This window comes from Acipenser ruthenus, chromosome 4, assembly GCF_902713425.1.
Source record: "Acipenser ruthenus chromosome 4, fAciRut3.2 maternal haplotype, whole genome shotgun sequence".
NCBI lineage: Eukaryota > Metazoa > Chordata > Actinopteri > Acipenseriformes > Acipenseridae > Acipenser > Acipenser ruthenus.
In genome coordinates, this window is record NC_081192.1 from 55,414,804 (window position 1) to 55,436,905 (window position 22,102).

Below are 22,102 nucleotides of genomic sequence, written 5' to 3' on the forward strand. Positions count from 1 at the left end.
GGATAAATTGGGCTAAGGGCTCTAGTGACAAGTCAAAAAGCAGAGGGGAGAGAGGGCACCCTTGTCTGGATCCACGAAAGATACTAAATAAGTCTGAAAGGCTTCCACCCGTGGAAACTCTTGCGGAAGGGTTAGAGTACAGAACTTGTATCATTCTAATAAGATTTGGACCGAAAGCAAATTTCTTTAAAACGCACCATAAATACTACCATTCCAAACGGTCAAAAGCTTTTTCAGCATCGAGAAATAAAAGCCCACTCGGTGAATTCAGTTTTTTAGCTTCAGCAATAACATGTAATAAGCGACGGATATTGTCGGATGCTAATCGACCCTTAATAAAGCCGGTTTGGTCAGGATTAATCAAACCATTGATAACTTTCTCCAAACGGCAAGCAATAACCCGAGCGTACATTTTCATGTCAGCATTAATTAAGGAAATAGGCCTGTAACTTGCGCATTCCTGGGGATTCTTGCCGGGTTTAGGGAGCAATGTGATTAGGGCAGTATTACAGTCTCTGTGAAAATGACCCTTTGCGATTGCAGAATTTATGGTGGATAACCAGATTGGGCCCAGAGTATCCCACAAAGCTAGATACAGCTCAGCCGGCAAACCGTCAATCCCAGGGGAGCTGCCTTTTTTAGTGGTTTTTACAGCTTGATGTAATTCATCTATGGAGATTGGACAGTCTAGCTGCTCTGCCTCCTCTGAAGAGATGTTAGGCATATTCAAATCCTCTAGGAAGGCTTGGCAGTGGTCAGGGGAGAGCTGTTTGTCAGAGGAGTATAACTTTGCAAAAAAAGATTTAAATGTTTTGTTAATATCTTTTGGGTTTGAAGTAGGGCCCTTCACCGGGCAGTTAATCGATTGAATGTTGCATCTGCCTTCTTGACACTTAAGAGTTAGGGCAAGGAGGCGGCTCGGCCGACTTCCCTCAGAGTAATACTTATGTTTGGTGATATGCATAAGAAACTCGACTCGCTGCCGTAATAGATTATTAAGTTCTGCCTTTTCTGCCTTTAATTTAAGTTCAGTATCCCTGGTGTAATTAGATTTCAGGGCCTTTTCCAGTTTACTACAACTTAGCTCTAATTGGGAAATTAACTGTAATTTAGATTTTTTAAGATGAGAGGAAAACCAAATCGCATTGTTGCGTACAAAACCTTTGATAGCTGCCCAGACCAGTGCTGGGTCAGAAACCGAATCTTTGTTAAAGTTAATAAATTCATTCAGTTTGGGTTTAAGTTGTGAGAGAAATTCATCATTTTGGAGAAGTGTAATATTAAATCTCCACCTGGCCGGTTTACTTTGGATCGATGCTAAATTGAAAGTGGTTAAAATTGCATTATGATCTGAAAGATTACGGGGGAGAAACTCTACGTTCCCAGTTAAAGGGTTTAGTTCAGGGGAGGAAAGAATATAATCGATCCTTGAAAACGTTTTATGATAAGGAGAGAAGTATGTATAATCCCTTGCCGTTGGATTTTGTGTGCGCCATAGGTCGATTAAATTTAAATCTTTAGAAAAATGCCTGAGTGCCTGTGGCAAAGTGGTAAGTAAGGGGAACAGGTGTAGCGGTGATGCGGTGCAGGAGTGACAGGCAGACAACGGTATTCCAGTGAAAACAGTGCTTTATTCTTTTTTCCAGGTCTGGTGACCGCAAAGCAACTAAATCCCCGGCGATACACAACGATGTGTAACGCACGGGGATAACAATAAACAAGGCACAGTCCTGAACAAAAACAAACAGACGGTCACCAGTCCTGGGTGAGTGCAGTATTGCTGGGGCAAACACAGATAGTGCGGGGTGCAGTGGTGCTCCGGATAGTGCTGACCCTTGGCGACAGCTCCGGAGTAGTGCTTTAACTGTCTGGTGGTGAAAAACACAGACAATTACACAGACAAACACAACACAACACAACACGTAGTTATTTCTTTTTAACGATGAGAGCTCCTCTCTCGATCCTTCTCTCTCCAAACGTTTAACCCAAACGAAGGAAAAGAACAGCGTTACCCTGGCCCCTATATGTAATCCCGCATGATATCTAGGTAAACGGTTGCAGCTGCCTTATTACTTGCAGCTGCCCCTTGTTTACCTGTCAAATCAATACGGTCTTACAACAGAGTCTCGCTTCCTTCCAGGCTGACCCACTTTCCGGTCCCGGAAACGAACTGTCAGGCCAGCCCTTCCAGATACTTCTCCTCCCGTTCTTTAGCGCCCTCACAGGTCGGGAGGAAGATTTATCACCAGAACTCATTGTATTTCTGTCACAGTGCCTTAGAGGCCGATGCTTGTGCATTAGAGATAGAGATATTGGATTTGTCTAATTTGGAATCGAAAAAGGTGTTCATATCAGACCCCACAATCAGTGAATACTCTGTCAGTGGTAATAGTTCTTTGGTAAGCCATGGGAAGAATAAAGGGTCAAAAATGGTGGGTGCATAAATGCTGACAAACGCCACTTTCTTACCCTGAATGGAGGCACAGCAAAACGCTAATCTGCCACTGTGATCAGAGCTGACTCTCTCAAATGTTAGATTTATGCTTCGTTTCATTAGTATTAATACACCTTTTGTTCGAGAGCCATCACCGGAAGCAACTATTAGTTTATATCTACTATTCTGGAGTCGAGGAGCATCCTTTGGCTTTAAATGTGTCTCCTGTAGAAAAGCTATGTCAACATTTTTCCTTCGTAAGAGATCCAGGACCCGGGTGCGTTTGAATGGTGAGTTTAACCCTCTAACATTGAGGGATAAAACTGTAATATTAGCCATTATCAAAGTATTCCAAGCACCATGAGAGGATCTGAAACATTTGAGACTGGGCACAGCATGTGTTTAAGTTTCCTAAGTATGAAAGATCACAAGAACATTTATGGTAAAGAAACAGATAAAGTGGAAACCCATGTAACCCCCCCATCCCCATCCCCATTTTCCCCCCTGTAGCAAACATCTGTGACGAACACGATGCGATGTCAAGCATCAAACATCAAACACCTGTACCCCCTTCAAACTGATATTGCAAACTGCATTAACCATCCTTATGAATTGAGATTAGTACATTAGAAGGGGCAGCAAAACTAGAAGCTAATTATTACTGCTGTTAGAAATTAAATCTGTCTCCTTGTAACATTGCAACAGTTTCTGTTGTATCGGAGTACAATTTACAATAGTAGTGGATTCAAGAGAGAAAAATAAATGTGTGTCTTACACAAGATCAGACAGCGAGCTGTACAATTAGCGATACAATAATAATAGTAATAAAAGGGGTTTTGAACCATCCCTTTTGATTCCAGTATAAAGCAATAAAACATCTGTAAATAGGAAAACAATTGTGCTATTTTTAAGAAGGGTATAGAACTATAGAGTGGTACTCATGTCTCCTTACTATTTCCGAACAGCACGTGTATAAACGATAATAATAATAATAATAATAATAATAATAATAATAATAATAATAATAATAATAATACTGGAGGGAGAGAAAAAAAAAAGAGAAAAAAAAAAGAGAAAAAAAATTAATAAAAACTCCAGAGAGAACCTCTAAAGCCGTCTCCCTTGTGTTCAGAACAAAAATAGAGGTGCTGAAAACAGGTATTGCAGATATTTACAATTAAAAAAAAAAAAAAGCATAAACCCGAAATACAGTGCTATACAGTACCGCTCCACTTTGCAGTTCAGAATAGAACAATTCTAATCCTGTTCATCCCTCCTTATGAGCCGTGCATAGGGACCTCCTCGGTAATATCCGGTTGAAATTGCAAAGACTTTCGAGCAATTACAGCCAAGTCGAGGGATCCAAGCCAGCCAAAAAATCCTCCACTTCTCCTGGTGAATCAAAGGATAGCTTATCGCCTCTGTGGGTGACCTTCAAAACTGCCGGGTAGATTAAAAAGGAATCCACGCCCTTCTGCCGAAGTTTGGCTCTAACTCCCGTAAAGGCTTTCCTGCTCTGGGCTGTTGCTGGGCTGTAGTCAGCGTAGAAGCCCAAACGGCGGCCTCCTGCAAGGGACGGCTGCGCTTTGCGAGCACCCTGTAGAATAGCCTGGCGATCAGCATAACGAAGAACTCTAAACAACAGCGTACGTGGCTTGTCTGAGTTGCTTGAGTGGTTTGAGTAAACCCGGTGAGCTCTGTCGATCTCAATAAGCCCAGGAGCAGCCGAAGCGAGGTCCGGGATCCAGCAAGGCAGCATCTTCTGCAGATAACGAACGGGGTCGTCACCCTCAAGGCCCGATGGTAAATTTACCAACCTAATATTGTTTCGTCGTGATCTGTCTTCCAAATCGTTAATTTTCATTTGGAATTTGTCAATCGGGGAGAGACAATGGTTAGTGTCCTTTTTTATTTGACGAAGATTGCCTTGCAAAATCTCAACTTTAGCAGATACCCTCTCCATGTTTTTAGCATGAGTGCTGATATCTTCTTTAAGTGATTGAAGCATGGCTCCGTTTTCAGCCATGTAATCCTTTACCGGGCCCAGCGCAACCCCCAAGGCCTCGGATAACATGTCAGCTACCATGCAGTGCATCGAATCTCTTTGAGCGGCGATTGCTTGTGATATCACCGAGGCCACATCGTCAGGCAAAGGAGAGGACTTAAAACGTTTGCCCTCCGGATTTTTTTGCGGAGAAGCAGTGTTTTTCTTGTTTGCTGCCATCATTAAACAGGATTTAATAAGAAAAAAGAAGTCTTTAGGCAAAATAAATTTAAGTATAAAACGTAGATAGGGGATAACAGTCAGGAGCTTAATGAAGTGCGACCATCTCGCGGCGCGCGTCACCGGAAGTCCCCGATTGACGTGAATCTTGGTTATACGTTATCTTTGTACTGCCCTCTAAAAAAATTAGTCAGGAAAAAGTTCCTACATCAACAAACATGATCGCCATGAGCCAATCAATATGGGTGACATGCCAGTTTTGCCAAATTTACCCTGAAATAATACATTCCCACCACTAGGGGCAGCTGTTGCCATAGAAACGTGAGTACAGTCTTGGAAAAATATTTCTGAAATCAGACATTTTTTGCTGGTGCAAGAACAGTTTTACTAACTCATGTAACTTAAAACACAGTAATTACAGTGGAAAGGAGTATATTAATTTAGACGTACACACAGTATATTATACAAAGATACATACTGTAAACTAAGAAAACATTATTTTAAGAACTGTTGCAGCTGCATCCACAGCGTGGATTTTACAAATGGTATGAACATGCGTGCCAATTTAGGTGTCGATTGACGTTGCAGTTTAAGAAAGAAGATTGAATAACACTATGTAACACAATTTTTGTTCCTGGGTAGTAAGTGTTATTTCCTAATTGCTTATGCCTCAAAAGTATAGAAAATGGCTATTATTCCCCACAAACTTTGCTTTTGTGACCAGACAGTGATATTTTGAAATGTACCTATTTCCAATGAGAAAACGGGCGAATTTGTGTCTTTTCGTTCACATAAAGTCAGAAAAAAACAACATATGAATCCAAATTAACATGTATTTATACTAAAGTAATACAAAAATGACTACAAAAGATTTGAAGTGAGTAGTTTTTCGAGATTTACGATTATACTGTAAATCACTTTCACGAATCAGCCCCCAAATGTAGTCTCCCATCATGTTCTCGTTATACTGTCCTTGGTAGCGGCGTTCAAAGTCCAGTATATCCTGGTGGAAGCGCTCATTTGCTCCTCCGAGTACGCTCCCATGTGCTCCTTGAATTTATCAAGATGAGCAGCAAGGATATGGACTTTGAGGGACATCCTACAGCCCATTGTGCCGTAGTTCTTCACCAGAGTCTCAACCAGCTCCACATAGTTTTCGGCCTTGTGATTGCCCAGGAAGCCCCGAACCACTGCGACAAAGCTGTTCCAAGCCGCTTTCTCCTTACTAGTGAGCTTCTTGGGGAATTCATTGCACTCCAGGATCTTCTTTATCTGTGGTCCGACGAAGACACCGGCTTTGACCTTTGCCTCAGACAGCTTAGGGAAGAAGTCTTGAAGGTACTTGAAGGCTGCCGACTCCTTATGTAGAGCTCTGACAAATTGTTTCATAAGGCCCAATTTGATGTGCAGTGGTGGCATCAGCACCTTCCGGGGGTCCCAGCCGTACTCATCATACTTCAAGGCGTCCAGCAAGGTCTTGATGCTGTTGTAATCCTCTTTGAGGTGCACCGAGTGAGCCAGGGGAAGAGACGGGTACTTGTTACCATTATGGAGCAGCACGGCTTTGAGGCTCCTGGATGAGTTGTCAATGAAGGACAGTATAACGAGAACATGATGGGAGACTACATTTGGGGGCTGATTAGTGAAAGTGATTTACAGTATAATCGTAAATCTCGAAAAACTACTCACTTCTAAATCTTTTGTAGTCATTTTTGTATTACTTTAGTATAAATACATGTTAATTTGGATTCATATGTTGTTTTTTTCTGACTTTATGTGAACGAAAAGACACAAATTCGCCCGTTTTCTCATTGGAAATAGGTACATTTCAAAATATCACTCCTGGTCACAAAAGCAAAGTTTGTGGAGAATAATAGCCATTTTCTATACTTTTGAGGCATAAGTAATTAGGAAATAACACTTAATACCCAGGAACAAAAATTGTGTTACATAGTGTATTCAAAGTCTCGAGACAAAAGTTATACGCGGTTTGTAATACTTATGAACAAATTAGTTTTATTAAAGCTACCATGAGTATAATTTTGGGAGAATGTTAATATATGGCAGATGTCAATTACTTTCTACCGTTTATATTAATTATATTAAGCTGTATTTATAGGGCTGTGTTTATAAATCAGGTCTGATTCAGTTGCAATTCAACAGTACCCACTGAAAAAAAACAAAAAAAAAACTGCGTAATGTTGTTTGCTTACGTATAATAACCTTGTGGATATGCTGGCTTCTCACAACTGCACACATGCTCACACACACAGAAATATTCGCTTGCTCTATCAAATACAATTGTATAGAAGACCGCACGGCTATTCACAGCGAATCCTCCCAAAAAACGGACATTTTTACTATAAATATTCTCTAAAACACTGTGTATAATTATTTAATCGCTGTTTAGCAGCTCAACGTGAACCGAAGATGAAATCATACACATTTCACATCCACATTTTCCACCTGTACGCATGAGCGATTTCGATTGACCCCACCAAAAAAAGTATTGGAACTGATTCGAACACCAGATAGCAACCCAAGTGACCTGTCAAAGCTTGGTGTTTCCTCCACCAACGAGGGTTTTGAAATTTGAAGAAATTACTAACACTTATTGTATTTCAAATTGTTTTGTTTTATTGCTTTCCTGTTGCAAAGAAGACGGGAGGTTGTGAGTACTATATAACCATTCCTTTTCGTGGAGGAGATACTAGAACGCTTTTTTTATAGCTGGATGTACCGCGTTGTTTTGGTTAAATTTATTTTTTAGCCCTGGATGTAAGGTGAAGCAGGGTTTTCCAGCCCCTACGCTCCCTAGCCACGTACAGGCCTGCCCCATTGTTATTGAACTCAAGGAACGCAAGTACTTTAGTTACGCACAAATACACGTGTTAGATATATACCAGGATATAAATCTATAACAAGTACTGTTTTGTTTATTTCGGGTGCCGTTTGACTTACAGCTGTACTATAACAATGTATATTTAACTTGTATTATTTTTGCCTTTGAAATATTTATATTGGGGAAATTAACCCTTTTGCAAGGGTAACAAAAAGGGCAAACAATAACAATTATTTTTCAGTTGTCAGCATAAGTTTCCTTTTCTATTGTATTGTATAAACTAGTTTAATTTTGTTTATTTTACTTTAGACTTTGGGAGAATGTTATATAATTTGTTTATATTTGCAATTTAAAGCCATAAAGTGTATGGTATTTAATTTGAGCAGTACACTTTGTAGTGGGAGTTCCCTACCTAGTGAAATACTCACTATTTATATAAAGTGCTTATGTTTTATTATTTAATGTAGGATGTGTGTTGATATAAATTGGTTTTGATTTGTTGTGGAGTGAATATAATTGCAAGTTTTGTATGTTTGTAATTTATGAGATGTGACTTTCGTTGTTTTACAAAAACTGGTGTGTTTATATGAGCACTATAGGTAATGCAAATAGTGGAATGTGTATAATTAGGTTTATATAGTATGGTTAAGAAGTTCTGATCTGAATAATTGAAGAATACACAGACTGATAGTTAAGTGCTGTATTTATAGTAGTTAGATGTCTTATTGTAGATGTGATGTGTTGCTACAGTACAAAACATGGCTGCTGTGGGCCAGTGACATTTCAGCATTGATCATCTAACCAGTGATTCCCAGTCACAGTCAGCTGTGTCCAAAATTATTTGTGATGATAACGTTTCATCTATAACAACCAATGAGCTTAAATTTTCCCGCTAAAGTTGCTTGAAACTCCAGTTATTATTATTATTATTATTATTATTATTTTATTTGATTTTTTTCTTCCCAAACCACATCGCAGAGATATGGAAACGCATATGTAAGTAGATGCCTATGGCTGGACAACCAGACTGGCGTCCCCAAATGAAAAAGTCACATGGTTCGACCGCCATATTGGATCTCGTGGAAATTTTTGGAATTTTTCAAAACTCTTGCCGTTAAAAACAACTTAAGGTGGAACTATGACAATGGCAGCAGATAGTGCAGCAATGGCCTATAAAAAACATATGCTCAATCGAGGTCGATTGAACAATTACTTTGCCCGCTACACTGGATTGGAACCAGATATTCAACCATCTTCTTGTCTTAAACCGTAAAGTCAATCGACACCTAAATTGGCACGCATGTTCATGACCAGGTCCTTTCTACTGTTTGTAAAATCCACGCTTTTTCGTTACAAAACATGGCCGCGGCTCGCAAATAACCGTTTCACAACGGCTCTATTTTCATAAATTCGTGCATAAATCCAAGGTGCAATACGCTACAGTCATGAAACTTTATTTGACCATAGAAACTCACGTGAAGTACTGGTGATATGAAAATGACACATTTTGGTCACATGGTTTGGCGGCCATATTGATAATTGTAAAAAAACCTTTTGCAACCCATAACAAGAACACCGTTGCACTTATGCTCTTCAATGTCAACACAATTGCACAGACTATTGGACAGTAATAACTGCTGAAGATTGAAAGAGATTGCTCACACGGCGTGGCGGCCATATTGGAATTTATGTTGAAATTTTAACTCCTAGGCCGTGCCAACAGGGTCATAGTTATTATTGAAGACATATAGGAAGTCATATGCAGTCTATGAAAAAATGTCATCGCCCGTGACCTCTGACCTCTTCTAAAGGTCAAACGTGATGCATGACATCATCAATATACGCAACTGGCTATAAAACTGCCTATAACTTCTTATCGGCTGCACCAAAATGCACGAAATTTGACACGGACGTAGAGGACTAGGGAATGTTGTGCCATGGTCAATATGGCGGCCTTTGGTCACATAGTGAGGCAGCCATCTTACATTTAATGAAACTTTTCGGGCAATTTTCAAAAGTTTTCTCATATTTGTGCCAAAATTGACACAGTTAGCACAGTTAAGAACATAAGAACATAATGTTCTGATGGTAACGATTCATCTAGAATAACCAATGCACTTAAATTTCACGATAACTGCTTGGAAGCCTTTATAGTTGCTATCAACTCTAGTTTTTATTTTTATTTTTCGTACAGTTCTTAGTTTACTATGTACGTAACCTTGTTTAAGTCTGTCAAACAAATAAATAACAAAATGAATCACCACTAGTTGTAGCCTATGTGTGTTTATTATTTTTTATACACATAGAAAATTAATCATATCTATAGTTAACTATTTTGCACAAATTGTGATTAATACTTCTAAGTCATCTTGAGTAAGTAAAGCCAGCCAAATTACTAAATAATAATAATAATAATAATAATAATAATAATAATAATAATAATAATAATTGATATACACCTAATTTCCAAAATAAATAAATACAAACATCTACTGGTATGTGATAAAGAGAGAGTGAATTCTTGTTTTAGATCTCCCTTCCGACCGGTGAGGGCACTGGGGAGGAGGAGCAGGCAGAGCCGCGGTGCGCAACGTCACAGACCCGGTCGGGAAGCGCGGTGGCAATCACGCATTGGCTGACGGCGGTTGCCCTCGCTGACCAATGGGGACGGGACGGGGCGTACAAAAGGGGGCGTGGCCCGGGGTTCTGTTCCTTCTGGCAAGGTACAGTGTGTGAGAGAGAGAGAGAGAGAGAGAGAGAGAGAGAGAGAGAGAGAGAGAGAGAGAGAGAGAGAGAGAGAGAGAGATTACACCATTACTGACCTCGACCCTTCCTCTATTAGTGCATTTACTGTCAGGCCAATATCTCCTCTGTCAGACCACAGTCAAATAACTGTGTTCCTTAAAAGAACAGAGCAGACCAGCAACACACAGACACAGCCCTGCAAGCTGTATAACCTCCATCATTCCTACAGATGGGCTCCAAACAGTGCAGAAGAATACCAGAAAGCAATCAGCCATCCAAAAATCCAATCACTATTAAACACCTTTCTGGTTACACCACATACTCACAGTAAACAGGGAGTAAATCTAGCTGTAGAAAACCTGAATGAAATATTTAACAGGCAGCTTTAAAATCCAAACTAAAAATAATTCGGAACACTCAAAAGAAAAAACTGAAAGAAGAAAATTGGTTTGATGAAGATTGTAAAAATATAAGGAAAAGACTTAGGCAATTATCAAATCAAAAACATAGACAACCAGACAACCAAGATTTACGCCTCAGCTACTGTGAAACTCTAAATTACTATAAACGCACACTAAAACAGAAAAAAAATAACCACATCAACAAGCAACTGACAGAAATCGAGGAGTCCATTAACTCAAACCGATTCTGGGAACATTGGAAAAAACTAAATAAATCAAAACCAGAAGAATTGGCCATACAAAATGGAAATATATGGAAAAACCATTTTGAAAAACTCTATCAAAACATAAAACACAATGAACAACCATTAGATCAAAACAATATTTATGAAAAACTGAAAAAACTAGAATTGTCAATTAAAGACAACCAGAATCCACTGGACTCTCCAATCACTGTACAGGAACTTAAAGAGAAACTGCAGACCCTCCAGAATAGGAAAGCCAGCGGGGTAGACAGCGTCTCCAATGAGATGCTGAAGCACAGCAGCCCTAAGCTGCAGGAGGCCCTGCGCAAACTGTTTAACCTGATACTAAGTGTGGGCTACTTCCCTGACATCTGGAACCAAGGGATTATATCCCCTGTCTTTAAGAGTGGAGACAAATTCGACCCCAATAACTACCGGGGCATCTGTGTGAGCAGTAATCTGGGGAAGGTATTCTGCAGTATCATTAACACTCGGATACTGGCCTTCCTTACCGAACACAGTGTCTTGAGTAAGAGTCAGATTGGCTTCCTTCCAAAACACCGCACTACTGATCATATTTACACCCTACACACCCTAATAGACAAACATGTAAACCAAAATAAAAAATAAATTATTTGCTTGCTTTATAGATTTCAAAAAGGCTTTTGATTCAATCTGGCACGAAGGATTATTTTATAAATTCCTCCAAAGTGGTGTAGGAGGTAAAACCTATGACACAATTAAATCAATGTATACGGAAAATAAATGTGGTGTAAAGATTGGCAATAAAAGAACACAATTCTTCTCACAGGGGCGTGGAGTGAGACAGGGGTGCAGTTTGAGTCCAACACTGTTCAACATCTACATCAATGAATTGGCCACAATGAATTGCCCACAGAGCAGGGGCTGCAGCAGAGCCTGTCAGTGCTAGAGCAGTACTGTCAGACCTGGGCCCTGGCAGTAAACATGAACAAAACTAAAATCATGATATTTCAGAAAAAACCCAGATATCAGGAAAGTAGATACATCTTCACACTACACCACACAACAATAGAACACTGCATGCACTACACCTACCTGGGCCTAAACATCAGCGCATCAGGTAGCTTTAACCCGGCAGTGAATGCACTGAGAGAGAAGGCCCACAGGGCTTTCTATTCCATAAAGAAAAAGCTTTATATAAAACTCCCCATTAGAATTTGGCTCAAAATTTTTGAAAGTGTTATCAAACCCATTGCCCTCTATGGCAGTGAAGTGTGGGGTCCGCTCACAGAGCAGGATTACACTAAATGGGATAAACACCCAATAGAAGCCCTGCACACAGAGTTCTGCAAAAACATCCTGCAAATACAGAGAAAAACACCAAACAACGCGTGCAGGGCAGAACTAGGTCAATATCCATTATTGATCTCAATACAAAAAAGAGCAATTAAATTTTGGCTTCATCTAAAACAAAGCAACCCAAACTCCTACCACAGTAAAGCCCTGCAGTACCAAGAACTGAGCCAAAAGAAGAGTCCCCTCAGCCAGCTGGTCCTGAAGCTCACTGCACTAACACACACTAACACCAACCAGCCTCAGGACAGCACTGCTCCAACACAGACAATTCGAGTAAACCAAATTATAACACAACACAAACAAAACTACCTCACCTATTGGGACACACACACAAAAACACAAAGCAAATTAGAGTGCTATCGGGCCCTAAAAAGACACTACACCCTGGCTGAATACCTGAGCAGGGTGAAAGACAACAAGCAGAGGCAGATCCTAACCAAATACAGGCTCAGTGAGCACAGCCTGGCCATAGAAACAGGCCGACACAGGCAGACCTGGCTGCCCAAAGAGGACCGGCTGTGTCATCACTGTCAACTCCAACAAGTAGAGACAGAGATGCACTTTCTACTGCAGTGTACAAAATACAGAGAAATAAGGGCAACTTTCTTCCCACAAATAAAACATCTCTGCAAAACATTCCCAGACCTGCCAGACTCTCAAAAACTCCCAATCCTCCTTGGAGAGGAGTCCAGCTGTGTCCAACTGGCAGCCCAGTACACAGCCGCCTGTCACAGCCTGAGGGACAAACAGTGAGCACTCTACATTAGTTCAAGTCTTGTTATATTTCATTGTTGTTATTGTTAACTTATTAATAACGTGGTTATTATTTATATTTGTTTACCATTATTATTATCATTATTATTCTCATCAGTGTTATTGTCTATTTAATGTTCATATGATGTACTGTGTATGCATTGCTTTGGCAATACTGTGAATAATGGTCATGCCAATAAAGCACCTTTGAATTTGAATTTGAGAGAGAGAGAGAGAGAGAGAGAGAGAGAGAGAGAGAGAGAGAGAGAGAATATCAGGGAATTAAAGAGGGAGACGGGGAGCAAGGAAGGAGGTGGTTGTGATTACCTGCTAACCCCTGTGTCTTTTTGTGTATTTTTATAGAGCACTAACGGGACGCTCCGGGAATACGTCAGAGGAGCGCGAACCCGGAAGTGCTGGATTTTTACCCAGTTGTTTTCATTCCTGGATTAAAGGGACGGATTGACTTTATTTTTGTGTTTCTCCTCGTTTGGGACTGCAACCCCTCGTTATTGTTATTTTGTCGGGTTACACATTGCTGTGTACCCTGACTCCCCTTTATTTTGTTTATTCTCCTTGACTTTTGGTGCCCATCTGACATTGGTTTTACGTACAATAAAACCGGGGCTTGTTAAGGAAAACCTGACTCGTGTCATTCCTTTACACCACACCATCGGTCAATTCTGCCACATGGTATTATAACGTTATTGTACCCAAGGTTTAATTATATAACTTGTGATTACATATTTGACCTTGAGGTATGAATGTATTTTATACATGACAATTTACAACTACGGTTAAATATTTTATAATTTAATAATGACGGCGATTCACCTTAGTCCACCAGGTGACACGTAGTATCAGCTACGATACAACAACCTTTTAGGATGATATTGCACATTCTAATGGATGACGTTCTTAAACGTCTATTATATTTTACACCCACATTATACGTTTTCTAAATGTTATTTTACTGTGTTAAATACTAACACATTTAAACTTTGTTTATATAAAATGTACATGTTGCGGTTATGGGTGTGCTTCAACGGGTGACTAATCCCTAAAGGTTTACTGGATAAGAGGAATTGGGCAAACAGCGTTTTGCTATGTGCTGAATAAATACCATGGTTTAGTTCCACAAATACCACTCGTTCGAGCCTCTCTTTTTTGTTGTAAAAAACAATGGGTGACTCCAAATGTATAGAAAAGAAAAACACGTAAAAAATGCAATTGACTATTATTATTTTTTTTTTAAAGATGAAATTAAATTAGATTGATACTGATGGCTAAACAGTGCTAATGGTTAAAACTGTTATGTAATCTCTAGGATTCTAAATATATATTATTATTTTTTGTCAAACTATATTTAATGTTTATGAACCCAGTCAACCAAATATAGATTCTCCCTAGCTTTTGTGATGTGCAGTTCATGAACGACTCGTTCTTTCCGGTTCAAATAAACCTACGTAAACAGTCTTAATGCGGTCTACATTGATTGGTTTTGGGTCATTGAATCAGTGAATCAAATGAATCGAGTCACTAAAAAGAATCAAACTGCCCATCACTAGGATACAGTATTTAAAAGACCCATTATATATATATATATATATATATATATATATATATATATATATATATATATATATTATATATATACAGCTCTGGAAAAAATTAAGAGACCACTGCAAAATTATCAGTTTCTCTGGTTTTACTATTTATAGGTATGTGTTTGGGTAAAATGAACATTTGTGTTTTATTCTATAAACTACTGACAACATTTCTCCCAAATTCCAAATTAAAATATTGTCATTTAGAGCATTTATTTGCAGAAAATGACAACTGGTCAAAATAATAAAAAAGATGCAGTGTTGTCAGACCTCGAATAATGCAAAGAAAATAAGTTCATATTCATTTTTAAACAACACAATACTAATGTTTTAACTTAGGAAGAGTTCAGAAATCAATATTTGGTGGAATAACCCTGATTTTCAAGCACAGCTTTCATGTGTCTTGGCATGCTCTCCACCAGTCTTTCACATTGATGTTGGGTGACTTTATGCCACTCCTGGCGCAAAAATTCAAGCAGCTCGGCTTTGTTTGATGGCTTGTGACCATCCATCTTCCTCTTGATCACATTCCAGAGGTTTTCAATGGGGTTCAGGTCTGGAGATTGGGCTGGCCATGACAGGGTCTTGATCTGGTGGTCCTCCATCCACACCTTGATTGACCTGGCTGTGTGGCATGGAGCATTGTCCTACTGGAAATACCAATCCTCAGAGTTGGGGAACATTTTCAGAGCAGAAGGAAGCAAGTTTTCTTCCAGGACTACCTTGTACCAAGCCAAGTACAAGGTTGTCCTGGAAGAAAACTGGCTTCCTTCTGCTGTGACAATATTCCCCAACTCTGAGGATTGGTTTTTCCAGCAGGACAATGCTCCATGCCACACAGCCAGGTCAATCAAGGTGTGGATGGAGGACCACCAGATCAAGACCCTGTCCTGGCCAGCCCAATCTCCAGACCTGAACCCCATTGAAAACCTCTGGAATGTGATCAAGAGGAAGATGGATGGTCACAAGCCATCAAACAAAGCCGAGCTGCTTGAATTTTTGCGCCAGGAGTGGCATAAAGTCACCCAACATCAATGTGAAAGACTGGTGGAGAGCATGCCAAGACACATGAAAGCTGTGCTTGAAAATCAGGGTTATTCCACCAAATATTGATTTCTGAACTCTTCCTAAGTTAAAACATTAGTATTGTGTTGTTTAAAAATGAATATGAACTTATTTTCTTTGCATTATTCGAGATCTGACAACACTGCATCTTTTTTATTATTTTGACCAGTTGTCGTTTTCTGCAAATACATGCTCTAAATGACAATATTTTAATTTGGAATTTGGGAGAAATGTTGTCAGTAGTTTATAGAATAAAACAAAAATGTTCATTTTACCCAAACACATACCTATAAATAGTAAAACCAGAGAAACTGATAATTTTGCAGTGGTCTCTTAATTTTTTCCAGAGCTGTAAAATATATATATATATATATATATATATATATATATATATATATATATATATATATATATATATATATATATATACAGTACTGTGCAAAAGTTTTAGGCAGGTGTGAAAAAATGCTGTAAAGTAAGAATGCTTTCAAAAATAGACATGATAATAGATTATATTTATCAATTAACTAAATGCAAAGTGAGTGAACAGAAGAAAAATCTAAATCAAATCCATAAACACAGGAACTGGGGTGCAGAAAAATGGCAGCAGGTGCTCTGGACTGAGGAGTCAAAATTTGAAATATTTGGCTGTAGCAGAAGGCAGTTTGTTCGCCGAAGGGCTGAAGAGCGGTACACGAATGAGTGTCTGCAGGCAACAGTGAAGCATGGTGGAGGTTCCTTGCAAGTTTGGGGCTGCATTTCTGCAAATGGAGTTGGGGATTTGGTCAGAATTAATGGTCTCCTCAATGCTGAGAAGTACAGGCAGATACTTATCCATCATGCAATACCATCAGGGAGGCATCTGATTGGCCCCAAATTTATTCTGCAGCATGTCAACGACCCCAAACATACAGCGAAAGTCATTAAGAACTATCTTCAGCGTAAAGAAGAACAAGGAGTCCTGGAAGTGATGGTATGGCCCCCACAGAGCCCTGATCTCAACATCATCGAGTCTGTCTGGGATTACATGAAGAGAGAGAAGCAACTGAGGCTGCCTAAATCCACAGAAGAACTGTGGTTAGTTCTCCAAGATGTTTGGGCCAACCTACCTGCCGAGTTCCTTCAAAAACTGTGTGCAAGTGTACCTAGAAGAATTGATGCTGTTTTGAAGGCAAAGGGTGGTCACACCAAATATTGATTTGATTTAGATTTTTCTTCTGTTCACTCACTTTGCATTTTGTTAATTGATAAATATAATCTATTATCATGTCTATTTTTGAAAGCATTCTTACTTTACAGCATTTTTTCACACCTGCCTAAAACTTTTGCACAGTACTGTATATATATATATATTGTAACACAGCAGGGAGGGGGTTAATATCCTCCCTGCAGAAAACATGTGCGTATGCACATTTTGTTAATTTGCTTATTGTTTAATTGGTTTTTCTGTTAATTGTTTTATTATTTAATTATCCCCTGCACCTGGGGATCATTGTAAATCAGAGCCAGGTGCAGGGTATTTAAAGAGAGCAGCCAGTCTGTTCTAGGCTGCTAAGGAGAAGGAGGCAGAAAGGAGTACTCTGCTTCCTGGCAGTCGTGAGGTACAAAAGTATGCTGCATTAAACCTGTGTTGTTTTTGTTTAAGGTGTTTGGCAGGTAAACGGTTTAGCCGTCCTGCGAGCGAGTCAGGGACCTGCCTGTCTAGTTAGTGCTCGTAAAGAGCTAAGTGTTTGTTTTTTTTTATTTTGGTTTTTGTGACTATTAAAAAAAAATAGCGCAACAGCGCTTTTAAAAATCAAGTTTTGTGTGTGGCTGGGTCATTTAAAGTGCTGAAAAAGAACCCGAAGGACTAAAACCCTTCACTATATATATATATATATATATATATATATATATATATATATATATATATATATAATTAATGTTTTAAGGTTATATTGTTCATTTAACCTAGTGCTTGAATTGTGTCTATTTATTGTAACTAAGTTTTCGTTTTCACTGGCTCTGATCTAATACTGCAGTTAATCTACACATACACTGCCAGTCAAAAGTTTTAGAACACCTACATTTTTCCAGTTTTTATTGAAATTTACACAGTTTAATGTCTCAATGTACTCTGAAATTAAAGCATAGAACAAATAAACAATTGGAGATAAAAAAGAAATCATGGAATCATTTTGTTTAACAAAATTTAATCTAAATTTTTGACTAATCAAAGTAGCCACCTTTTGCAGATATAACAGCCAAACACACTCGTGGCATTCTTTCTACAATGGAAATCAAATATTGTTTGGAAAGTTCTTCCCAACACTGTTGCAGAATTTCCCACAAATGTGTTGCACTTGTAGGTTGCTTTGCTTTCACCCTTCTGTCCAGTTCATCCCAAACCAGCTCGATGGGGTTTAAGTCTGGAGACTGTGCTGGCCATTCCATGATTTGAAGCCTACCGTCTTGTTCTTTTCTTCTAAGGTAGTTCTGACATAGCCTGGAGGTATGTTTTGGGTCATTATCTTGCTGTAGGATGAACCCCTGACCAACTAGGCGTATACCAGAGGGTATTGCATGGCGCTGCAAAATGCTGTGGTAGCAGTTTTGGTTCAGGGTGCCACTCACTCTGTGCAAGTCGCCGACTCTGGATCCAGCAAAAGAGCCCCAGACCCTCACGCTTCCTCCTCCATGTTTGACAGTTGGTGTCACACACCGAGGAACCATCCTTTCGCCTACTCGACGGCGTACAAAAACCCTGCGTGATGAACCGAAGATTTCAAATTTTGATTCATCGGTCCATAAGACCTTCTTCCAGTCATCAGTAGTCCACTGGCGGTGCTTCATGGCCCAGGCAAGCCTCTTTTTCTTATTTTGCCATCTTAGCAATGGCTTTCTTACTGCCACTCGACCTGCAGCTCGAAGTCTTCTCTTCACAGTTGAAAGTGAGACTTGCTTACTTCGACCAGTGTTAAGCTGTGCTTGAAGCTGTTGTCCTGTGAGCCACCTATCACGCAAGCTGTTGACTCTCAGAAACTTGTCTTCTGATTCTGTTGTGGCTTTGGGTCTGCCAGACCTCTTCCTGTCAGTTTCCTCCAGTTTCCAAGTGCCTTTTGATGGTGTAGGAAACTGTACTCACTGACACCTTGGCTTTCTTTGCAATTTCTCTAAAGGAAAGACCTACACTTTTAAGGGTTATAATGGTCTGTCTGTCTTCCTTTGTTAATTGTCTTTTTCTCGCCATTATGAGAGCAATATACTACTTCCTGCAGTACAATACTGTCCAAATAATGCTTAAGAGGGTGTAGTAACACAGTCTGTTCCAACACTGCTTTTATACAGACAGAGGGTTTGTAAGTAATCAACAAAAGTTGGGACACCTGTAGGAATTGTTAGCATCAGCTTTCAAGGCTTAATTTACTTCCATTGCTGCAGAACAGCTGTAAGTTGTTAACCCATTACTTGTTCCCTGAAAAAGGCCTTTTTGTATAACTCTGAAATGTACATTATTTTTCAGTTTTTGGTAACCTAAACTTTTTTTTTTAACCTCTGGCAGTTTACTGCTTACCTTTGTACCATTTCAGGTTATTCACTGGACTTGAACTGCTAAATTTCAATAAAAACTGGAAAAATGGGGGTGTTCTAAAACTTTTGACCGGTAGTGTAAAGTCATTTTTTTTAGGACGGGGCCCTAAGTGTAAACAAACCTTCCTCACCCTCCCCCAACCCATTCATTGTGTACATTTACAAATTATACCATTAGAATATTATTGAGACAAATGGTAAATAAAAAAGTACCATTGAAATACCATTGTGTATCTTTCTACCATTAAGAATACCATTTGCTACCACTATTTACCATTGCTTACCATTTAAGGCTCAATGGTTACCATTAGTATATTTCTGTAGCCCCCCCAGCTACCAGCTTTTTATTAATGTTTTTAAAATCCCTTCCAACCCTAACTAACCACATCAACAGTGGTAAGTAGTTTAGCTACAGTATTATTATTCAGACATTGAAAAAACAAACACATAGTTAATTTTACATCCAGGCAGCTTGAAAACTGTTTGTTACGGATGCTTGGCTCTAAGCCAAGCCGAGAATTGGGACTGAGGTCTTACACACACACTTCAGATTTAAGTTTACACAGAAAAACAACGCAGGGAGAAATGGGTGCCGCTTCAACTATAAACACATAGACCCCTTGCAATCAGCTGCACAGCCGTATTCCTTTTAGCGAGCCCCGTCCCCCCTCCCTCTGGCCGCTGTGCATTCTGGGGAAAGTCGTTGCCATTCGACCTCTGCAGGGCCTGCGCGGACGCCGAGAGGAGACCCCTGAAATTCATTATGCGTTTAAAACCAGTATTTATTTCCGCATAACCTACATACTCTATCAAGGAGGCGAAAACAAAATAATAGATTTAAAAATAGATACTTAGGAGACTATATGTTTATATATTACTTTATAGGGAAGTTGTAAAGAAAGTGTAGATTCTAATTTATTAGGAAATGTCAGGAGAAAGAAACCGCAGGTCGCTGGCTTTCCGAGGCGGTGGATTAGCCGCAACCGGCTGCAGTGCCAGTGGCATCAGCAGTAGTAACAGTAACAGCAACAGTAACAGCGGGGAGGCCCAGGTCTGGCAAGAACGACATTTAAACGGGAACAGACCTGAACAGGACGAGAAAGGGGGGTTGGAAGAAAAAAGATCTGCGCTGGAGGGAGTGGAAGACGGGGTTTCGATCAGCGATAGCACCGGGCCTGAGGCTGAAGAGGAAGAGGACGAGGACGCGGAAGGGGACAGCTGGGCAGCTGGGAATGGGGTTGATGCAGGGGTTGGCATCATAAGCGGTGATAGCAGGGTGTCTTTAGAAGCTGGCGATTATGGTCAGGGGGAAGGGGGCAGCTGGGAAGCTGGGAATGGCTTTGATGATGTGGACGGGTTTGGCGTAGGTAGCGGTAGCACAGTATCAGGGGAGGATGATAGAGAAGGGGCTAGCGGGGTAGATGGGGAAGAAACTGGCGGCAGGAAATCGGGGTTAGAGATGAAACCTCAGACCCTTCTCCAAAAACACTGTCTGTTTCAGGGCTCGTGGCTACAGGAGTTTCCCTGGCTACATTTTTGTCAAGAGACAGGTCTCATGTCCTGTTCTTGGTGTCACAGCACAGGGAACAGCTGTAATGACGAGCTGGCCAAGGGAAGCCGGAATTACAAAAGGGCCTTGCTTCTTCGACATCACCTGTTCGCTGATCATAAGAATAATGATCCGTCAAAACAGGTAAGTGTTGATTTGTGGAATAAGTTTTAAACTTATGTTTACTGATTTGTGCTACACAACTAATACTGTACTATGAAGGAAATAACCTATAGAAAGTATTTTTAACAATGATAAATGTATCGCTAAGAAACGATGTTTACAGTGGAAAGCGTGTATATATATATATATATATATATATGTGTATGTATGTATGTATGTATGTATGTATGTATGTATATATGTGTGTGTATATATATGTATATATATATATATATATATATATATATATATATATATATATATATATATATATATATATATATATATATAAACACAACGTATAGGTATAGTAATACTCGGTTGTTAATTTTAGTTGTAGATTAGTAAGTAAAAAAGCTATGCTGACAGTTAGTAGCTATCGATGTTGAATATACAGTTTTATTACAATTCCCCTTTAGATTATTGGCTTGATAAAAGGTGACGGGTCAGAATGCTTTTGTTTTGAGCTTTGCAGTGCTTTCTACTTGAGTGTTAGTACTGAATTTTCTATTACATGTGGCAGAGTGGCCTCTGGTGCACTGCAGATTGAAAAACGCCAAATATTCTTTCTAAATGTAGGTCAATAATGGGATTTGGCCCATTCTATTTGTATAGCCGAGCACATGTAAACAGTGTTCAGTTGAGATATTGCATTACTGACGAGTTATTTTTATACTATAGACGCAATTTGGGCAAGTGGTATGACCTTGTTAACATGTAATTGCTGTAGTCGTTTTATGTTGGTTAACACAATTGGTATTCAAACTCTTAAGCGTTAATATTTGAAGTTGGAGTCATACAGTGTTAAAAAAAAATAAAACGCCTTGGTAGATTTTCTCGCAAGTGAGGAGTAGTGTGTCGGCGCTTGTCGTTGTGACACAGGTACTTGATTTTACAAACAAGCATCGGTGTACATGAGTTTATTTTGGTTTAAATAGACCTGAATTGACTAATTCGTATTTTTAACCTGCAAAAATACCTTTTATTGTTTGTTTGACTACTACATGTTTTTGTCATATTAATTTAACAATAACAAAATGCTGTGTTATCTGGTATTAAAATAGATTATATATATATATATATATATATATATATATATATATATATATATATATATATATAGCTTTACATATTTCCGTATTTTGTCTTTTACTATACATTACAAAA

The 22,102-nt window shown here is 39.3% G+C and overlaps 1 protein-coding gene across 1 annotated transcript in view; it reads left to right on the plus strand.

Moving 5' to 3' along the window:
* Positions 1–19,890: 19,890 nt before the first annotated feature.
* The window catches only part of LOC117399323 (zinc finger and BTB domain-containing protein 10-like), an 83,585-nt gene continuing 81,373 nt past the window's right edge, over positions 19,891–22,102 (plus strand). The window contains exon 1 of the mRNA XM_033998417.3: positions 19,891–20,917. Coding sequence (XP_033854308.1) covers positions 20,150–20,917 — 768 coding nt within the window. The 5' untranslated portion in view covers positions 19,891–20,149. The remainder of the gene's footprint in view (positions 20,918–22,102) is intronic.